Source organism: Tachysurus fulvidraco, chromosome 13 (assembly GCF_022655615.1).
Source record: "Tachysurus fulvidraco isolate hzauxx_2018 chromosome 13, HZAU_PFXX_2.0, whole genome shotgun sequence".
Classification (NCBI taxonomy): Eukaryota; Metazoa; Chordata; class Actinopteri; order Siluriformes; family Bagridae; genus Tachysurus; species Tachysurus fulvidraco.
Window position 1 is genome coordinate 2,849,910 of NC_062530.1, and position 21,670 is coordinate 2,871,579.

The 21,670-nt window shown below is 37.4% G+C and overlaps 1 protein-coding gene across 2 annotated transcripts; it reads left to right on the forward strand.

Moving 5' to 3' along the window:
* The first annotated feature begins 869 nt into the window (after positions 1–869).
* Positions 870–19,652, forward strand: LOC113650754 (dysbindin domain-containing protein 1). 2 transcript variants are annotated; one of them, XM_027159255.2, is made up of 5 exons: positions 870–1,068; positions 3,328–3,471; positions 4,245–4,310; positions 10,493–10,627; positions 19,406–19,652. In XM_027159255.2, exons 1-5 carry the CDS (start codon positions 1,038–1,040, stop codon positions 19,555–19,557), a joined length of 528 nt encoding a protein of 175 aa, XP_027015056.1. In that variant the 5' UTR covers positions 870–1,037; the 3' UTR covers positions 19,558–19,652. The 2 variants fall into 2 exon arrangements, with proteins under 2 accessions (XP_027015056.1, XP_027015057.1); XM_027159256.2 differs by lacking the exon at positions 4,245–4,310 and having other exon boundaries at positions 873–1,068.
* Positions 19,653–21,670: the final 2,018 nt, after the last annotated feature.

The following is a 21,670-nucleotide window of genomic DNA, read 5'->3' on the forward strand; positions in this document are numbered from 1 at the left end:
ATGTGATACAATATAGACAGTATGAGTATTAAATATCAATACAGAATATATGGCTGGTCAGTTATGTACATAAGTGTGAAAAGTGCATGGTAGAGCAAATAACAATATTGTGTAATGTTTTGTGCAATATACAGCAGCAGTGGAGTGTGTAACATATATGGACGATGTGATAACTGACAGTTCTGCTAATGCAGTCCTTGTAGATATGAAGCGGGAATATAATTATGGTGAGTTGTTAATCAAGGTGATTGCCTGGGGAAAGAAACTATTCCTGTGTCTGGCAGTTTTGGCAAGCAAAGTTCTATAGCGCCTGTCAGAAGGGAGAAGCTGAAGGAGGTTGTGTCCAGCGTGTGAAGGGTAAAATCAGTAGTGATTTTACTGCCCAGATTCTGGCTCTTGTGTCATACAAATCCTGGGGAGTGGGCAGGAGGGCAGGTGTCACCTTACTGGTTTACAGCCTTAGTTAATAAGCTGTTCCTCAGTCTACTGGTTCTTGTCCGGAGGCTCCTGAAGCACCTGAGGCAAGTGGGACAAACAATCTTTGGGCAGGGTGAGATGAGTCTAAGAATGCTGTGGCTCAACGCAGACAGCATTTCCTTTGGACGTCCTCACTGGCTGGCGGTTAAGCTCCTGTGATGCGCTGGGTGGTTTTCAATTGCAGTGCCTTACTGTTTGTCTTTCTCTTAATCTCTCTAAAACTATCTGTATTCTTCATTTTCCAGTAACATTGATTTATGCATCTCTCTCAATGATTTATACCTCTCTCTCTCTCTCTCTCTCTCTCTCTCTCTCTCTCTCTCTCTCTCTCTCTCTCTCTCTCTCTCTCTCTCTCTCTCTCTGTGCTGAATGGGTGGGAGTGCAGAAAGAAAGGAGGACCAGTAGGCGTGCAGGAGGTGGAGAAAACAGAGGCGAGTGTTTCTCTGTAACAATCCAGTAGCAGTCGATGCTTATTTTCACCTTCTCTCGTTTGCTTTGGGGTTCACACACATCCACATGCGGCTGCTGTAGACAGCAGCTTCACACACTTGGTGTACTGGATGGAGGCACAAGGAGGGGCAGGTAGCCCAGGTAAGGAACATCTCTCCTTACTAGATCTTTTCTAAAACTTATTGTCATGACTTCTTACAGATTACTGTCTCAGATATACAGAAACAGAGATACGCACACTTGTACACTTATAGCTGGCGTTTTCACCATCTTTACTGCTCACTGTAATAAAACGACATATTAGATTAGAATTTAACCAAACTGTTGTATGTATATATTTGTGGCATCTTAATTTTCACAATTTTAATTTATCACTTAAAAAAACAAGAACTGATTGTACCAAAAGAAAGCCATATATAAATGAAGTTTTATGAAAATAGTTAATCATTCTATTCTACATAAAATCTTTTCAGAGTCAAAATCATTTCTTTGCAGTCATTTTAGTTGCCATTTTCTTTTCCAAATGGGTTTCCAGGTCAAATCTCATGCGGGTAATTTTTTTTTGATAACTCAGCTAACTACTTTCCTCTCAGCTAAAAATAAATGTAGGATTTAAATCTCATTTAAACCCTCACATCAATCCTTGTGTATTTTTTTAAACACATGAATTAATCTTTTTTTTTATTTTGTTTTATTTTGCAATATTTCACTTTTTATTTATGACCAACTCTAAACCTGTGTGTCTGATTGACACTTTAGAAATGTTTGTATTTACTTCCAGTATTTAACAGTATTTCTTCTGTTATGGGGGATTTTCCCAGTTTTCTTTGCCGTATTTATATCCAGAGAGAAAAAAGAAAAGCTTTTAAAGGAAAGACTGGTTGTATTCGCTATAACATAACAGATAGAAGGAATTAAGTTGAAAAAACTTAAATAAAAAAAAATAATTGTTTATTTACAAAACAATATTCTTAATCTTTGAGTAATTGCTGTGATATAAAAGGAATAAATCATTCACAATGGTGTTGGTTACTTTCTAAAACATCTCCTCTTTAATCAATACCATCAGCCTGATATTTGACTATTGTTTGAATCTGTTCTTTAAAGACATTTACAGTATGAAGGATCTACTGACCAAACAGGCTTTTAGACTAATTTTACTGACCCGAAAACATAGCTATAAAATCAGCTTGTACATGAGCGATCATGGAAGCAGCTTGATTTACGTAGCAGGGATGTTAATCTTGTGTGCAGTGTTGTTTTGGATGCAGTGACACATCTGACTGCGGTCACTGGGAGGTCTGATTCAGGTTCAGTCATGCGTGAGCGCTGGAGCTCTCACCACTGTTTGCTTCTGTTTAAAAAAAAGAATTGCCTTGGCTTGTTTACTGGAGCCTACAGTGAAGCACAATACACACAGCCCAGCATGCGTTCTCTCTCTTATTGCTGACCTGACAGGTAGTAGGCAAGCATGTGGTGGACTTGAGATTTATTTGCTTTTTTCCTAAGCTACAGTTTAGTCCAAATGTCTGTAAACAATGCGTTGAGATTTTTTTGCTAATGAATATGGAACCAAACTGAAGTACATCCAGAATGTATGCTGATGAGCGTCTCAAGCTTATCACTATTGATTGGTTCAAAAAGAGCAGATTTGCATGTTTTCACAAATATGCATTATAGATTATGAACCCCGATACTCAAATAAAAAAAAAAAACAGAGCTTTAACCACTTAAGCATTAACTACTAGTGGAACCTGCTATTCCAAAACAGATACCTAATGGCCCTGATATATTAGACATTTCCATATATGAACTTACAGCATAAGTTTAGGTTGACTTTACTAACAACGTCTACGAAGGATCGAGGCTTCCGGGTGTAATTTGCTTTCATTTGTAAATTTAGCCAGAGGTGATCATGGTGAGTAAAACCTCCTGAGATACCAAAGGAAAAAACTTTGAGAACAATCAGACACCTGGGTGGAGAAACCTCTGAGACCAGATAGTGGGATTACAAATCATTACAGTATACAGGTAGTAAGAAAACGAAAGGATATTGAGGTCCTGAGTCCTGGAATGAGCACAGGAAAGTCATTATGAATACAGCTGCAGTGCTAAGAAGGTAAAACTCTACAATATGAGCGTGTCTATTTTACATGATACAGTATAAATAGTGGGTGGAGTCAATGCATGTCACTTTTCCAACAATTTGATTAAATGTCAGTTAAATGCCACTTAAGGAACAGGCTCTGTGCATGTCTTTGCTAATGCACTGAAAAGCAGGCAAAATATTTGTAGCATAGGAAACCAGAAATGAAAATATTAAACACAGACACAAAATCGGTTCATCAGCACAAAAACCGCACTACTTAGGAAAACCTTTTTTTATCACTTCTCTTTCAGATGACACTAAAAAAGGACAGAATCTGCTGAAGCCCTCGATGTCAGGAGAACTATCAAAAGAACATTCCCAGCATCCCAGAATTGAGGAGGACAGAGTCATTCCCGGACACACCCCAAGCCTGCTGCATGTCACTGATAGACGGCGTAAGTTCTGGGGTTAAAAGTGGGAAGATTGGATCGCCTTTTTTTTGGGTCAATTCCTAAATTCGGTGATGTTAGTTTAGGGATTCACAGTTTACTGTTACCCCAAAGAAGCGTTATTTTAACCATCACTTTGTCGGGTATCTAGCATGCTAATGTCAGTAGCCACATGTTGCTAGGTTACTTCAGATAAATACAGTTTGATGGGGTTGAGTGACTTGAGCTTTAAATATTAGTAGAGTGTCTAGCCTTTGGAGACACTTTCTTCTGGAGAGTGTAGGTATTAAAATATTAGAATGTAGTTTGCTAAATTTTTTGGTGGAATTTTAAACTATTTATATTTTCTTGTAACTAGCTTAGTTATTCACAGTTATTCTCAGTTATTCAAGTTTTTCAGAGTAGCGCATCAGAACTAGCTAGCTACTGTAGAAAGTTTTCAAAATGACATGAGGCCAGAGTCTCTTTTTTGTTTTTGATTGTTGATTTAAGTAATGCTAACCATTTCTTAGTAATAACAGTTTACGAAGAGAAAAGAAAATGTCTTTTTATGGAATATGTTTACATTTTGTGCAATAAATTAGCTGCACAATAAAATAAAATAAATTTATTTTTATTTGATTTATCTTCAGTTTGGAAAAAGTATCTTCAGTGTGGACTCAAGTAGCTTGAATACATTAACAGTAATTAAAAAATGTAAAATGATTTACACTATATGGCCAAATGTTTGTGGACACCTGACCATCACACACAGGTTATAGAATGTCTTTGTTTTTTAGGGAATGAAGTCCCTAAAGAGTTGCACCAACATCTACTGCACAGCCTTCCTAGGGAATGTTTAACAAGTACGTAAGGGTGTGATAGTCAGGTCAGTGTATACAGATCTATTGCATTCAGCAGGGATAATGTGTATGTAATTCCTGCGCTCGGCTTTATCTTCCTATTCTATCCTTTATTATAAAGTTGGAGTTAGAGTAAAAGAGAGTAAGAGAGGAACTGTGCCTCAAGGCTTTATACATTTAAGCCAAATTTGTACACACTATCCACTGTGTCTGGGTCATCCAAAGCCCAGGGATAAAAGGAACCATTGTGTGACTACATGCTCTGGTGCTCCGATACATACAGCAAAGCCACAACACTAACAAGGCAGGCTTTATCTTCTTGTTCATTCCAAGTGGGTCGGTACCAGCACCTGCCTTGCACCCGAGATCAGACTGGAGACAAGAGAGAAAGGGGTTTAAACCACATATAATCTCTTCCATTATTTAAGAAATATACCACACTATTGCATACGGTATTGATAAATACACAAGTGATAAATATCTGATTTATTTATTTGCTCACTGGAATTATAAATACAGTAATAATTGATAGTGGTGCTCCAGAGTTAACTAAATTGTGATGCTAAATTATAAGCCAACTAGCTAGTGACATCACTAATGCTTACTTGTCCAATCTAGCTCCCTGCCTGAGATACAGTATAGTGTCACAGATATAACAAAGGAACCATAAGAAATAATTCATGTCTATAAGATTTGAGTTCAGACACAAGCTCAAACATTTAGCTAATAGTTGTAACAGTTAGCTTACTGTCTTAAAATTCAGAACTTAACCAAAGTGTAAAACAACTTTTATTTTGTATCTATAGATGGAAATATACAGAAACTGAGAATTCAACAGAAATGTTGGATAAAATATACTCATCTGTATGTGTGTATAATATAATAATCTGTTAGATCACCGAGACTCACCGGCTAGTGTAGCTACCATTATAAAAAAAAAAAGACGATCTATCATTAATACACCACAACTAGATACTGTTAAAAAAAAAAGAGCTTTATTGGAGCTTTATTGTGAGTATAAAAAAAATAAAGAAATAAAATAAATCATTTTTAAAACATTCTATAATATAAGCATTTGATAAATTTGATGTCACTTAATAGAATTTACTTGAATAGTCCATATTTAAAGCTGAGGAACTGGTTTATGCAACCAGTGTTAAATCTTTAGAATAAATGCAGTTAAAAGTAATGCGGATAAAAATAAAAAAAATAAAATAGATCAGATTTAAGTTTTGTGGCACTTTGAGGGCTCAGTGAAATAAAAATCGAGACAACTGACAGGAAAGTCAAACAAACCGTGTTCATCATGACACTGGACAATAAAGTGGCTAGGATGTTTACTGTGTGAAAATATACAATATATTAAATATGTATTGTCCGAATCAATACTAAATCTACTTAGCTCATTACTAGGTTTCACATTTTCTGCCAGAACGAGGCAGGTTTTCAACATCTCATTGATTCCAGGGTCACGTCTGTAGTATCAAAGCCGATCCCGTGCCTTTTGTGGTTCAGTGCTTGCCCCGATGATGACCTCTCAGCTCTGCTCCAGTCTCATTATTGTTTATTATCATCTGTCTGATCTCCATGACACACTCCTACTCTGTAATGACACATCCAGAGCTCCAAACAGACCTCAAAACACATCCACCTCGATTTGGTTATCTCTCTGAAAACACCTTTATTTTATTTGAAGCTTGTCTTATCTCTTCCCTTTAATCTCATATGTAGGAAATGAGACCAAAGCTGTTTCTTCCTTCTTACTTGTTTCCTTTCTTGTGCACCACAGTGACCTTATTTCCCATCCAATGTCTGAGAAACTGAAGTAGAACGTGTCTCATTTGTTCACTAACAATCTTTAGGGCCCTGGTTTTTGAGGTGTAGTTCGACTGGAAATTGTAATGATATTAGCTCTTCTGTGTTCGTCTCATATATACAGTCGAGGGGTCAGAAGTTTACATACATTATGAAGAAACTGCAAAATGTTATGTAATAGTTATAAAATAATTAAAGGGATCATAAAATTCCATTTAGCTTTATTTAGTCCTAAAAAAGCTATTTCACATAACTGATGTTTACATATTGTTTACAGTCCACAATAAGTGAACTTACACAAATGAACCGGTTCAAACCGTTACATACACTTTAACCTTGTTGGTAATGTTGGTAAAGCAACGAATATACAGGAGCTGAAGGTTGTTTTTTTTTTAAGAACAGTGTGCAGATTATGTGCTCAGGACAAATCAGGGACTTGTGTTCAACTCTTGCAAAACAGTGGCTGATCTTCCGGGTATCAAGACCAAGGATTAAAAATGGAGCGTGTGTAAACGTCTGAACTTATTTGTTTGTGTAGATTCAGTTATTATAGTGTCTTGTGGACTGTACAGTATGTAAATATCTCTTATGTGAAGCTGCTTATTTAGGGCAGGACAAAATAAAACTAAATGCAATGTTCCACTTTAGCACATCTTTCACTTTTATACAGTTAATGTTTATTTTCGTAATTTTCATGTTTATACTCATAGTTTTTATAGCTTGTAGTTTCTTCATATTTACTGTATGATTCTTTGCTTTATTACTATGCACCAGTACACCAAGACAAATTCCTTGAACATGTAAACCCACAATATCTGGTTATAAAAGTGATTCTGCTTCTTATTTCTATTTATTTATTTATTTATTTATTTATTTATTTATTTACTTACTTACTTACTTACTTACTTACTTACTTACTTACTTATTTATTTTATATTGTTACTAACATTTAAATTCTACAAAACTATTTTGCAATGTGAACTTATTACCCCAGCTCTATAATAATCTAGAACAAAGATCTACTGGGATTGTGTGTATAATCAGATCAACACATCTGGGTTTTTTTAAGCCTCATCATCATTAGATCCTACTGAGAACACTGAAATAGGTGCATTATCAAGACCGCCAACATCAGCAGAAGCTGCCAGAAGAGAATCTTGGCACAATTCGGTCTATAAAAGACAAAGACGAGTACATCACCACACGCCCAGCTTTTGCTCGGATTTGATTGTTCTGTGTGAGCTCTGTATTTCAATCTTTCTGTAATTTTAATAATTGGTTCTGATAGGAACAACCTTCGTTCTTCATCTCTTCTGTAGTAGATGATGTAGATGCTGGAAGGGAAAAAGCGTTAGTGATTAATTATTCCAGCAGAAGCAGGGCGGGTTTGTAGAGGGAAATTTAGAGAGAGACGGGGAAGGAGGGAGGGAAGGAGGGATGCGTGTTTTGTGAAATAACATAGTTGATGCTGCAGAATCTGTTTAAAAGAAGGAGGATAAGAGAAGAATGAGGACACAGTGCATTGCTTAAATCTAATTCCTCCTCAATCTAATTCTCAGGCTTGATTACTTTCTTATTTATGATTTTTGGCTCACTTTGTCTTCATTTTTTCACCATCTTCTTCTTCAGGGGGTTTAGTAAAAGACAGGAGTGGGTTAGAAGCTCTCTCTCTCTCTCTCTCTCTCTCTCTCTCTCTCTCTCTCTCTCTCTCTCTCTCTCTCTCTCTCTCTCTCTCTCTCTCAGTCAGCAGGTATAGCACAATCTACAAACCCTTCACTGACATCCACATCCTAAGACGTCTCTGTTCCTCACACTTAGTACAAATGTGAAGGTATCAAAATAAATCTAGGTTTTAAGAACAATAAAAAACGCAAACACATTATGAACCACACGTACAGTGTTTAATTCTTGATACGAATTGGTCAGAAGGTTGCGTTTTCTATGATGGAAGCTCTAACGATAGAAATTATATGAATATATGAATATGTGAGTATAAATTTCACAGGATTGTAGGGCCATATAACAAAAGCTCAGAATTAACAAACAAACAAGCAAACAAATAAAATACACGTCATCTGAGCAGTAATAAAAATCATTAAATAATTGATATGGTGAAACTTTCTCTCTTAAGATGTCTTCAGATGGAGTCTGTCAGTGCTTTGTAACAGTCCAGGGACGTTTTTTTTCTCATGAGAAAGTCTTTGTAACACGAATAGCCGATTTTGTTGTTGTTGTATTAACTTCCTGAAAGAATATAAAGTTTAGTGAGTGATTAGAGATGCTATAACATTAGTGAGACCATGAACTAACTAGTCTGGTAGATCTTGAAGGACATTATTTACATTGACATAATTTCCTGTCTAGTGTCAGACAAATGAGGATGAGGTTTGCTTCTGAGTCTGATTCCTCATAAGGTTTCGTTCTCATATAATCTCAGGGAGTTTTTCCCTTCCATTAGGAATAAATGTCAGGGATAAATAATAATTTCAAAATTAAACATTTCTATACTTCTGTAAAGCTGCTTTGAGACAATGTTCATTGTTCAGACACTAAACAAAACACTAAAGTCTAAATAGTGGAAAAGCACATTTATTGTCGGTCGTAATCCATCCATATCCATGCACTATCACACATCCATTACACAGGGTTATATCCAGAGTCTGGAGTCTGGTGGAGCCTGGAGACAAGGGACCCAATGCAGGGCAAAATATACACACTCACACACAAAATGTAGAAATGCCACTCATCCTACAAGGCTTGTCTTTAGACTGGGAAAAGAAAGCAGCGTACCTGGAGGAAACCCCAAATGCACAGGAAGAACATGTAGAACAGGAAGAACTCCATACACACAGGATGGAGGCAGGAATCAGTCAATTGTTTTGCTTCTATCTTCTCTGGTTGAACACATATTCAGTATCGCCTTATGATCCTTCAAACGCTCTTAACACACCAAAAATTTACATGATCGTTACCAGGATGGAGATGAAAAATCCATAAAAATATGGAGCTGATTAAACTACTGGACCAAATGATAAGTCTCACTAACTGACTTCTGACTTTCCATCATCATCTATATCATCAAAAGGACAGCAGGCTTCGCTCCAGGCTCTGCTAATCGAACAGCCTGGCCTTCATTAAACCCGACCCTTGCCGTGAGCACATACCTTATGCATGCATGCTTCTATGACTGAGTGAAGAAAGAGGGCTTCCAGAAGCAGAACGAAAAAAAAAAAATTGCTGCAATGGCTCATCTTCTATGTCTGGTTCACCCCCCAGGGAATGAAGACTCATTACGAGTCTTCAAAGCCTTGAGATTTTGTCTGGTTCCATACCTGTCTTCTTGTCTTCTTTCTTTTTCCACACAAAATGAAAAACATTAGGGTTTAAGACCAACGGAGAACATTAGCGGCTTAAAAACGGTCGTTATGCAGGAACCTGTCATATAAAAAAGAACATTTTTTTTAAATCAACAAAATCCAAAAATTCCAGCAGGTTTCTTTGTCAAAATGGAAAGAATGAAGCATGAAAGATTTTCTAATTCTTGATTCTGGTTGGTCGAACTGTTTTGTATGAATGATATATGATGTATGAATAATGTAAATAATAAACAGTAAAAATATGCATATATAACAAAAATTACCTAATTTACATAGTAACATTTTTTTGAAGGAGTTTCCAGTGTCAGGGCTTTCGATCTTGTAAAAATACTTTCAATTTTTCAAAATACATTTTTTTTCTATTTAGAGCGAGACAGTGAGACAGTAAGAGAGTGAGACAGTGTGAGAGTATGACAATGAGACAGTGAGAGAGGAAGACAGAGAGAATGAGACAGAGAGACAGTGAGAGTGAGAGAGCAAGACAATGAGACATTGCGAGAGCAAGACAGTGAGAGAGTGAGAAAGCCAGACAGTGAGACAGTAAGAGAGTGAGACAGTGAGAGAGTGAGAGAGCAAGACAATGAGACATTGAGAGAGCAAGACAGTGAGAGAGTGAGAGAGCAAGACAATGAGACATTGAGAAAGCAAGACAGTGAGACAGTAATTGATCAAGACAGTGAGACAGTGAGAGTAAGAGAGAAAAACAATGAGACAGTGAGAGAGTGAGACAGTGAAAGAGAAAAAAAGACGAGTCCAGCGTTAGAGCTTTCGATCTTGTAATAATACTTTGTGTTTTGTGTTTCTTTGTAACACAACAGCAATTAAGTGTCTTAGTGAGGGAGCAGTGCTTACAGCTGCTGTAACATAAGTGACAACAGGAATTTCTTTCTCAGATGTCCCACAAAAGCCAAAAATTATGACTTGTCTTTAATAAAGAAAGCTATCAAAATGAGTCAGTGACTATCTTTAAATCCTGACAATGTTATTTTGCAGAGCCCCTTAGCAGCGTTTCATCTCTCGAGGTTCACTTCGACTTGCTTGACCTGACAGAACTCACGGACATGTCCGACCAGGAGCTGACTGAGGTATTCGTCGATTCTGATGAGGAAAACCCAGAGTCACCTGCAGGTGAGTCCATCGTACGCTCTGTAAGGCTCTCTCACTGTTGATGGCTTCATCAGTTTATTATAAATATATGCTAATAAAATATTCAACTGTAATAAAATTATAATATACCAGAATTAATTAATCAGAAGTATTCTACAAAACCTTAAAAAAACAGATCAGGTATAATAAAATGTAATTATAGGAAAATGTATTTATTTAATGCATAAATATATAATTATTTTGTTCCAATTATTTTGAAGGTGAAAGGTGCCAATAATTTTATATATTCAGGAAACTTTTTCTATTCTAATCAAGCTCCTAAATCTAAAACTCTACTAATAAATTTTAAATCACTTGTATGGATCACTGCTCTTTTATATCTGGAACATACTGTTTATTTTAGGTTTAGCATGTATTTATTATTATGATTATATTACATAGGATTCAAAATATTGGTGGCATAGAAGTATGACAAAATATCTTTTACCTATGATCATTCATTCCGTGCCCCAGCTCTCTGTACACATGACCTTTTATGGGGTTTTGTGGGCGGGCCAATATGCAAATGAGCTGTGTCAGGCACGCACTTACTCGACCTACACACTGAATCCAGCAAAAAATTTTATTTATTTACTTATTTACTTATGCAAAATTTGCACAGAACTTTACTAAAAAAAAGTGATGAATGAGTGATGAATGAGTTTCAGTATTTGTTTATTGATCGGTTGAAAAAATAGCGTAATGGCATAATTAATGCATAAAAACCTTTTTCAGTTATCAGTTATCGTAGCTGCTGTTTCTTTATATAAAAGCCGTGTCTTTTGCGGCTACGTTGTTTCTTCAAGCTGCAGAATGAAGTCATCATGTTTGGTTTATAGTTCTTACAGTAGGTTTTAAATAGTGATTAGAAAGAATGGAAGCAATCCAATCTGGAGAAGTCTGATTTCAGTAGAACCCCCAACTGTGTTTGAGAGAATGTGACAGCTTTGTAGTTAACAAACAGTACAGAAAACAGCCATCTGTCCTGTAGTGTGTGTGTGTGTGTGTGTGTGTGTATGTGTGAATATGCACATGAGGAATGTGTATCCGTCACCGTAGCAGCACTTTTCATGCTACAGCTCCCTGCTCTTCTGATACTGTATGGTTCTGCAACCCTTTAATTACCCAGCACCATGTTATGCTTTTATTTTACTGTCACGGGACAAAAAATCATAGAGAAAAGGTCAGCCATAGCATAGCACCATATCATTAAGGGCCTTGTTAAGGGCCCAACAGTGGTAACTCTGATGAGTTACTGCATAACATCTTATAAATTCTGTTTACTGTCAAAGTGATGTACAAATAAATTTAAATAAAATTTTATTTATTTCAATTATGCAATTGTTTAATAGTAACAACTTAAAAGAAAACCAGAAATGAAGATAAATAAGACAAGGTGAACGACAAGAAATGGCATCCTATAAAAAAGGAGTTCATGAACGTATTTGTTAGATACTAGAAAGAAAGGTATTATATCTAAAATATTATTTAAAGTTGCAGTAACTCAATGACATTTAGTTTCTCAAGGATCGTGTACATTTCTGATCCACATGTGTAAATGCTCTTGCAATAGATTTATACATTTTTTTTTCATTAGTTTTTATTTTTGCTCCTAAACACAGAAAGCAGCGCTTAATAACTGCTACTGTATACATACACCTAAAATTTCTATTCTTATCGAATACTCTAATCTTGAGTATTTAAGTTAAAATATGAACGATATTTACATAAAAGTCAGATGATGAACTCCAGCAAGGCAGAATAAATCATTTATAGAGCACAGAATCTCTTGCTGTGCATTGAATGAATAAAAATAACGCTAATCATTTAGCTAAGACCAGCTTACCAATCTGACATATTGATCAAAATTTATGAGTACACTGAATGTTACACTTGTTTTTTATTAAACTGTGTCTCCACGATGTGTGGTGTATTTTATTATATCCATCAGTGACAGCAAAGCTGCTGTATGCAACCAGCAACACAAATTACACACTCTGTCAGGCTGCTAGTTCTGCTAACGCTGAAGGTTTTCCAGCACGCAGCATGCAGCAGTAGTATAAACAGCTCCATTCCCAAGCACGGGGTACAACTGTGACATGTGGAGAGGCTTATAAAGAGAGCATAGGAGAGGAAAAGCAGTCAGACAGACTCTTTACAGTAGAGAGGCTCGCTAAAGAGGGGTTTTTATCCACCACCTAATTATACAGCGCACTCGATAGCTATTACACATAGCCGTGCACCATTCTGTCAGCGTTCGGAAACAGCTGAGCGCCGCAGCAGATGTAACATTGGCAATATCATGCAATAATGAGGTGTTGGGTATTGTTAGACAGAAAAAGGTGAATATGACTGATACAGAGTGTGTTTACAGTGTACAATGTGGCCCACAGACCACTTTAAATTTATAATGTTTTCCATCTAATTCTGGAAATAATTTGAAAGGTCAAATAAATCGTTAAAGCCGTACAAAATAGTCAGAAAGTCCAAGTCTCCAGACTAAACAATGGCGTCTATGCTACTGTAGCATGTTTCCTCACTTCATGAGAAAACAGATGCATCTGAAATGAGCCTGGAGAAATGTGGCAGCTCCTCACTGCACAGGTGAAAGTGTAGAGGAGGAGGAGGAGGAGGAGGAGGAGGAGGAGGAAGAATCAGGGAAATGAAGCCAAACACCGCCTACACACCACACACTTCAGATGGTTTTATTGGAGCAGTTACAGTATGGCTTCCACTGTCTAGCCTCTCATGTGGTAAATGGAAGTTTTTACACATGGCTAATGGGTTTAATTGGACATCCATAAGAGAGCCAACATCAAGCTCTTCCTGTTGAGTGCCTCACGGAAGCCATGGGTGGAGGCATGAGTGTGACCTTGTCTAGGACACAGACACACATCCAAAACCACTCCAACACTCCAGACTGATTCAAGTTGAATCACCTTCCCCTCGTCTTTCAATCATCCAAACGTGACCGTCATTGTTTCGTGCTATCGCTGGGTTTTTAATCTTCATGTCCGAGGATTCATCCTGTTTATAATTTGGACACATTATAGTGAACATTACAGATGCAAATCACTGGTTGGTAATAATGAAGCTTGGTGTAATTTATTGTTTCTATAGTAACAGTTATGTGTATCGTACAGTCCTCTCTGGAGGATCATTGCAGTCAGTGACACTTGATTTTGAACACTTAAAGAAGTAGTATGTGCATGGTGCCACAAGCATTTAAGGCTCTGGGTTGTTGATCAGATGATCAGGGTTCAAGCCTCAGCACTGCTAAGCTGCTACTTTTGGGCCCTTGAGTAAGGCCCTTAACCCTTTCTGCTCCAGTGGGCATCAAGACAAATGTACTACAAAAATGAGCATAAAGATAAATAGCTATAAATTTTATTCTGATACAGTCTGAGTTAAAATCCTGTTTTAACTGATAAAGTGAAGGGGGGGCACGGTGGCTTAGCGGTTAGCACGTTCGCCTCACACCTCCAGGTTTGGGGGTTCGATTCCCAGCTCCGCAAAGAACTTACTTGAACCTAGCTAGCTAATGTTATATATTTTTTTTAAATTAGACAGAAATCATTGCTTCTAGAGAGGTAAACGGGATACCTCATTTTATTCGAGTCTTTGCTTAATCTGGAATTAACGTAGTACAGTTGAAGTACAGATAATCTCGATCAAGATGGATACGGTATATACCCGTTTTTATCTGACGATAAAAAGTAAAAAAAAAAAAAAACCCACAAGAAGGGAATGTTGTATTTCGATTCCAGCAGCGTTTCAGTCGTCATGTAAAAACGGATGTGGACTTGGGAGCTCGTCTGTCCATCCCTACGGCAGCATTTTATCTTCCTACGCATCAGCTGAAGCGTGCAGGCTTTCTAATGGCCGTCATATGGGACAAAGCAGAGAAAATACACAGACAACATATGACGTGTGTTTGGGAGCAGTTGGAAGCCTGACTCACTGTTCTCTCTTTGTAGATTAAATGGCATTCGAATCAAATAAAAGTGCAGTTTAACAGCGTACAGTGTTTCTAAAGAGCAGAAACCGGATCACAGTCATGAGGCTGGTCCTGTGAGACGCGCAAGACGTGAATGCCAGAAAGATGAAAAAAACTCCTCTTGCATCCAGACAGCTTTTTATAGAGCGGCTTCGAGTGCTGAAAGTCTTGGGGATTAAAAAAAAGGAAAAAAATCTGGAAGAAATGAAAACAAGATATAAGGAAGTCAAAAGATATGTTTTAATCAATTAAGGTGCTAATTGGTGAAGATGGAAGAATTCAGTCTTCATTTGAAGACTCAGATGTTTCATTCTATCACTTGGGTCCCAGGACAGTCTTGACGTTTCCACCCTGAGGGATGGTGGATCGAGTTCTTGCCACACTAGAGAAGATGCCCTCAGGTCATATTTTGGCTTGTGAGTTTTCACTCATGTGGTCAGGAACAGGATGTTCATGGAGGTAAAGCAGCAATAGAGAGAAATAGGAGAACTTGAGGAGGAGGAAAACTAGTCATGCAGCTGAGTTCTAGTCCAGTTACATACAAGGGTCAGATGGCACAGTGTCCACAGATGAAATTATCCAAAGAAGCACCTGAGTGGTGTCTGTGGATACAAAAGATTGGATGCCTAAAGAAGAAACAGAGTTTAGTCTGTTAGATGTTTGTTAAGAACTACAGCAAGATTGTGTTGGTTGGAATGTAGAGTGATCCGAACTTTAGAAATACAGCTGTAGTGAAAATCACCAAGGTCAAATCTAAGACTAGGATTAGCCAAGATCCAGATATGGTCGAGTCTCAAGAGAGGCTGAGGTCAAGAGATCAAGATTGAAAAGCATCAAATCCTTTCAGGTTTTTATTACAAACAGTTTGGAAAATCTCTGCAAAGACCAAGACCAAGCATCACAAAACACCTCCAAGTTAAAAGCCTGTTTGTTGAGCAGCATTGACCCAGAGCTCAGGACCATAAGCATCAAAAATAGTCTAAGACCACGACATTTTTTAAATGTGTGATTATAAATGTGGACTTCCTCTAAGTTGTTTTTCAGCTCTCTGTGTCTGAGTTTCATCCACCTGATGAATTTTCACTGTTGCTCTCCTTAAACCCCGTTCTTTTCCCTCGTCAGCTGACGGCCAACGTTCACTCCTGTTCATCTTGGGACCTAAATTTAGTTTCGCGAATGTTGGAAGCAAACAGCTCAAGACAGCTATTGATATTTTTCAAGCTATAAATAAGAAACCTCATTGCTAACGACTGATCGGTTCAGAAAGTTTCATTCTTTCTTTTTTTTTTTAAACGGCAACTGTATTGTTTCTATAGTAACAACTTGCCAAGCTGCGAATGTTATGTCTTATTCAATAGAAAAGGGATTTCACACAGAAATAACCTTAAATCATTAAAAACATAAATGTTTTTACAACATCAATTTTTTTTTCTATTTAGAGCAAGACAGTGAGACGGTTAGAGAATGAGACACTGAGAGAGTAAGATAATGAGACAGTGAGAGAGCAAGACAGTGAGAAAGTAAGACAATAAGACAGTGAGAGATTGGAAAGCAAGACAGTGAGACAGTAAGAGTGAGACAGTGAGATAGTAATGCAATGAGACATTGAGAGAGCAAGACAGTGAGAGATTGAGAAAGCAATACAGTGAGACAGTAAGAGAGTGAGACAGTGAGAAAGTAAGGCAATGAGACATTGAGAGAAGAAGACAGTGAGACAGCGAGAAAGTGAGAGAGAGCAAGACAGTGAGAGTGAGAGAGTGACAATGAGACATTGAGAGAGCAAGACAGTGAGGTAGTGAGAAAGTGAGAGAGCAAGACAGTGAGAGTGAGAGAGTGACAATGAGACATTGAGAGAGTGAGAGAACAAGACAATGAGACATTGAGAAAGCAAGACAGTGAGACAGTCAGTGAGCAAGACAGTGAGACAGTTAGAGAGTGAGAGAGCAAGACAATGAGACATTCAGAGAGTGAGACAGTGAAAGAGCAAGACAATAAGAGATTGAGGCAGTGAGAGAGTGAGACAGTGAAAGAGCAAGACAATAAGAGATTGAGGCATTGAGAGAGTGAGACAGTGAAAGAGCAAGACAATAAGAGATTGAGGCATTGAGAAAGTGAGAGAGTGAGACAATAAGAGATTGAGGCAGTGAGACAGTGAAAGAGCAAGACAATAAGAGATTGAGGCAGTGAGACAGTGAGAGAGTGAGACAGTGAAAGAGCAAAACAATATGAGATTGAGGCAGTGAGACAGTGAGAGAGTGAGACAATGAGAAAAAAAGACGAGTTTCAGTATGAGATGAGACCGTTACAGCGTCCATATTCATGAGCCGTCACTCAAATGCCCGAGCGATGTACTTGAATGAACTTGAAGGAGCTGACTGGAATTCCAAGTGTTACCTGATCAACTGTCTACACACGATGACCAATCTAAAGCACCTGCACACAAAACCCTACATGGCTCAGTGCTCCTAAGATGCAGTTCTACATCGGTGTGAAATATTTATTAGACCTCACACCTGACTTCATAAATCTCAGTAAGACATGATTTATTATTCCTCGTTAATTAAAAAAAGTTAGCCCATTGTGTCTTAGTGTTACAGACTGTGTCTTGGTATGGAATGCATGAGAATGAAGTGAAGAGAAGGAATCACATTGTGTAAGCCAACTCACAATGGACAAAAATCCTACGCGGAGTTCTCCTACATGATATAAAAATATTTTCTATTTTCATTTAATTAGAATGTAAAAAGTGGCTCTTTTTCTAACTGTTCTATTGTCTGAATTAACCCCCTCTCTAAAAAAAAAGCACCCTACTTACAGTATAAAGAACAACAGATAATATCCAATGTGCTTGTGAAAATCCCACAATGCAATGCAGCAAGGTAGCAGGAACATCGTGTAGGAACTAATTAACTTAATTAATTAATGTATTATTGTGTAACAATTAAAAAAAAAATTTTTTTTTGCTCAGTAGAACTTTCAGAGAGTTCAGGATTATTTTGGTTTTAACTTTTTGAGAATTCATTAATGTAGAGCGCCATCTTGTGGTCGTATTATGTATCGTATTATGTACTTATGTATATATTATATATATATATTCCCCATACAGCCAAAAGCAATAGATGTGATTTGGATGAAGAAAATTAATTAGTTAATGTGCTAACAAATAAGTGCAAAAGTTTTTACACCCTTTCCGTAAATTGTCAAAACGATCACGTGACGTGAGTTTGGTTTCACAGATAATTATATTTATTATTATTGTTCTAATTATGAAAGTGTATATTAATAGTGAAAATATCCAAATTGTATGTATAAGTGTTTTGTTTTTACATGTATAAGAACTTTTATTTTATTTCCTTCTGTTTTATCTATTAATTTATGTACAGTGTACTACTACGCAGTGCAGCTATCTGTATCTGTATTCACATTTAAACCTGTGGGGTTTGGGTCAAACTGTAAGGATTTTAAATAAGTAATTTCACAAATATATTTGATTCAATTTATTTCTATAGAGCATTTAACTAGAGATCTTGTCTTAAATCAGCTTTACATAAAGATACAAAGATAGAATGCACATTTTAAAGCTCAGAAATAAATTGGTTTTTATCTCTTACATTTAACCCTAATGATCAAGTCTGAGGTGACGATGATGAGAAAAAACTCCCTGAGATGTTATGAGGAAGAAACTTTGAGAGGAACCAGGTTCAGAAGAGGACCTCATCCTCATTTAGGTGACACTTCACAGGAAATGATGTCGATGTAAATAAAGTCCTTTCTACAACACTTTATAGTGGAGTGGAGTTGTGGTGTGAACGCAATCCGGTTTTTATATTGCTTCACGTTTCATATCTGACCACGTGATGAAAGTAAAAATATCCTGTTTCCCTGAGATCCACTTGGTCCTGATTCAGCCAAAGAATCATTAGTACATGGCCTGTTCTCTCTGTCTTTATATTTGTTTAGAATATCTTATCTTTCTAATATTTTATTTATTTACTATATGTGTATAATGGGTTCATGTATCTGTTTTATTATTATCACATATATCTATCAATCAAGAAACAAACCACAAACTGATGATAGACAATAAGACACCATATTGTCATGCAGTATTCAAACTAGTGTTGCGTCGGTCAGCTTTGTCGTCGGATCTTTATCGGTTGAAGACTTCGGAAGGAAGGAAACAGTGTTTATTAGGGTCTATGGTGAACTCGGAAACTCAGGAGCTCTTTGTTGCTTAAATCCACTCCATTACAAACTGTTGTATAAAGGACATTATTTCCTGTCCAGTGTCACCTAAATAAGGATGAGGTTCACTTCTCAGTCTGGTTCCTCTCAAGTTTCTTCCTCATATCATCTCAGGGAGTTTTTGCTCACCACCATCACCTCAGGCTTGGTCATTGTGGATAGATGTTAAGTGAAAATAGTAACTTAATTTTAAACTTTAACATTTGTATTCTGTTTCTATATTTATGTAAAGATCCTTTGAGACAATGGCAGCTGTTAAAAGTGCCACACTAATAAACTGAATAAGAGCAAATTGTGTTTAATCCTCAAGCAGTCAGAGGGAATCAGATGGAACTGAGGGAAAGGCTGAGAGGAAGTCTTTATTAAGTAGGTTGTGATGGACAATTCGGCTAAAAAGGTTTTCTAAAATCCAGGACATGAGCTTATGTTAGAGTGTGAAAGCATAAAAAGATGGTATCTGACTATTTTGTGTGTGTGTGTGTGTGTGTGTGTGTGTGTGTGTGTGTGTGTGTTGTCAGGTTATCACCACTACCCAGGCAGAGGAAGCTACCTGCGCTCTCCCTCTTGGAACCGCTGCAGTAAACCCGAGCAGTCACACGACAGGAAGCACCACAGCGACTCAGACAGCACTGAGTCCTGTCACAAACTGGAACGGCCTAAAAAACCTTAAGAGAAACCCAACAAGTTTACACACACACACACACACACACACACACACACACACACACACACACACACACACACACACACAAACGTGGTGATAAAGACACTACAATGTGATTTCATGCACTCATTCAGCAGAAAGTACAGCAGCAATACAGAGCAACACAAACAGCCCTGGATTTGTCAGAGGTTTCTGAGGGACTTGAACTGGACTGGGTTCATCAAAAACAAAAGTTTTATCTGGAGCTCATAACATATAATAATATCTTGTGTTTAAATGACGTATGGGGGGCATGGTGGCTTAGTGGTTAGCACGTTCGCCTCACACCTCCAGGGTTGGGGGTTCGATTCCCGCCTCCACCTTGTGTGTGTGGAGTTTGCATGTTCTCCCCGTGTCTCGGGGGTTTCCTCCGGGTACTCCGGTTTCCTCCCCCGGTCCAAAGACATGCATGGTAGGTTGATTGGCATCTCTGGAAAATTGTCCGTAGTGTGTGTGAATGAGAGTGTGTATGTGCCCTGCGATGGGTTGGCACTCTGTCCAGGGTGTATCCTGCCTTGATGCCCGATGACGCCTGAGATAGGCACAGGCTCCCCGTGACCCGAGAAGTTCGGATAAAGCAGTAGAAAATGAGTGAGTGAGAGAGTGAATGACGTATAATTTGTTGCGTTGCGAGAAAATAAAAGGATGAAGTGAGTGTAAATAATAATGACCTTTAAGCAATGCAGAATGTAAGCTAGCAGCATGGATTGTATATTAAGGACTATAGGTCACACACATACACATACACACACACACACACATATACACACATGTCTCATATGCCAAGAAACCTTTTTAAACACTGTGTACTATGAACATTTATTAACTCTTAAATATCAAATAAATGGTTAATCAACTCAGTTTGAAATAAAGGTTTGAAATGATTGTTACTTTAGGCATTAAAGGTGCGCTTCGTGATTTTTGCATACCTATTTAACGCATATGTCCTCAGAGACTTTTTCCTTTGAGCAGATATTTCAATTACAGCTGAGGAAATGCAAAGGGCGTTTCACAAAAATAATAAAGTTTACAGAAGAATTTTGCTCCTTAAAAATCGCTTACGGCACCTTTAAAGGTCGTGGAAACGACGTTTTGTTTTATACGTTAAAATCTGCTCTTATCAAAAAGACAATGTATGTATGTATGTATGTATGTAGGTGTGATGTTTAGACATCGTTACTGATGACAAACATGAATGTATGAGTAGTTTGCCCGTAGTCAGCTTTAAGCTCGAATTAAGAAAAAAATTATCATTTTGTCATATTGTTTTAATGCATTGGGTTCCTCATATTACATCACTGACCTTACAGCTGTTTTACACTTTACATCTGTATAAGTGTCCAGTTGTCTCGAAGCTCAACAACAAGACAATTTTCAAAACTAAAATTTCAAATCTGTTTAATTTATGAATTCAAGTATAAATGTCATTTTAAATGTCAACTAAGAAATAAAGACAAACGGACAGAAAGAACACATCTGACATTTGTCCTGGCTTCAGAAACTAACATCAGATCAAATCAGTGTTCAGTACGTAGGATAAATCAGGAACAGCTGCAGTCTGACGGTACAATGACGTCATAATTAAATTAGAGTTTTGTTGTTTTTTTTTTTAAACATGAACATTACAGTATGTTGGACACACAACAACGTTCACACAAACCGCTCCCGAAAACCGTCCGGTGTTTCAGCAGAATCGGAAAATAAACAAATACACAATTTAAAAAGCATACAGTTGAGTACAAAAGTTCAAATCCCTCTTAAATTGAAAAAAAATCTATTTTTACGTACAATTTATTTACAAAACCAGAAAAGCTGTTACGACATACGACTTAAACATCAGCTCAAAGTTTGCATCCCGATCGATCTAATGTGGTTTCGAAATTCCTGGTGTAAATTAACTCGGGATGAAATAATGAGAGCATTTTTTTTTAAATGACATCATTCATATAATCATCTTCAAATTCCTGGTGAATTTAGAGCCGGGAACGCCAGGCATGAGGTGGGAATGCAGCCTGGTTGGGACACAGGTAGGATTTTTTTTTTGTTGTTGCATTTATTTGGTCAGGAATCTGCAAAATCT

Bases quoted from the DNA above. Each gene is read 5' to 3' on its own strand.
- LOC113650754 (XM_027159255.2), top strand. From the start codon at position 1,038: ATGGAGGCACAAGGAGGGGCAGGTAGCCCAG. The intron at 3,472-4,244 runs GTAAGTTCTGGG...TTTGTTTTTTAG, and splicing joins GCATGTCACTGATAGACGGC to GGAATGAAGTCCCTAAAGAG. The intron at 4,311-10,492 runs GTACGTAAGGGT...GTTATTTTGCAG, and splicing joins TCCTAGGGAATGTTTAACAA to AGCCCCTTAGCAGCGTTTCA.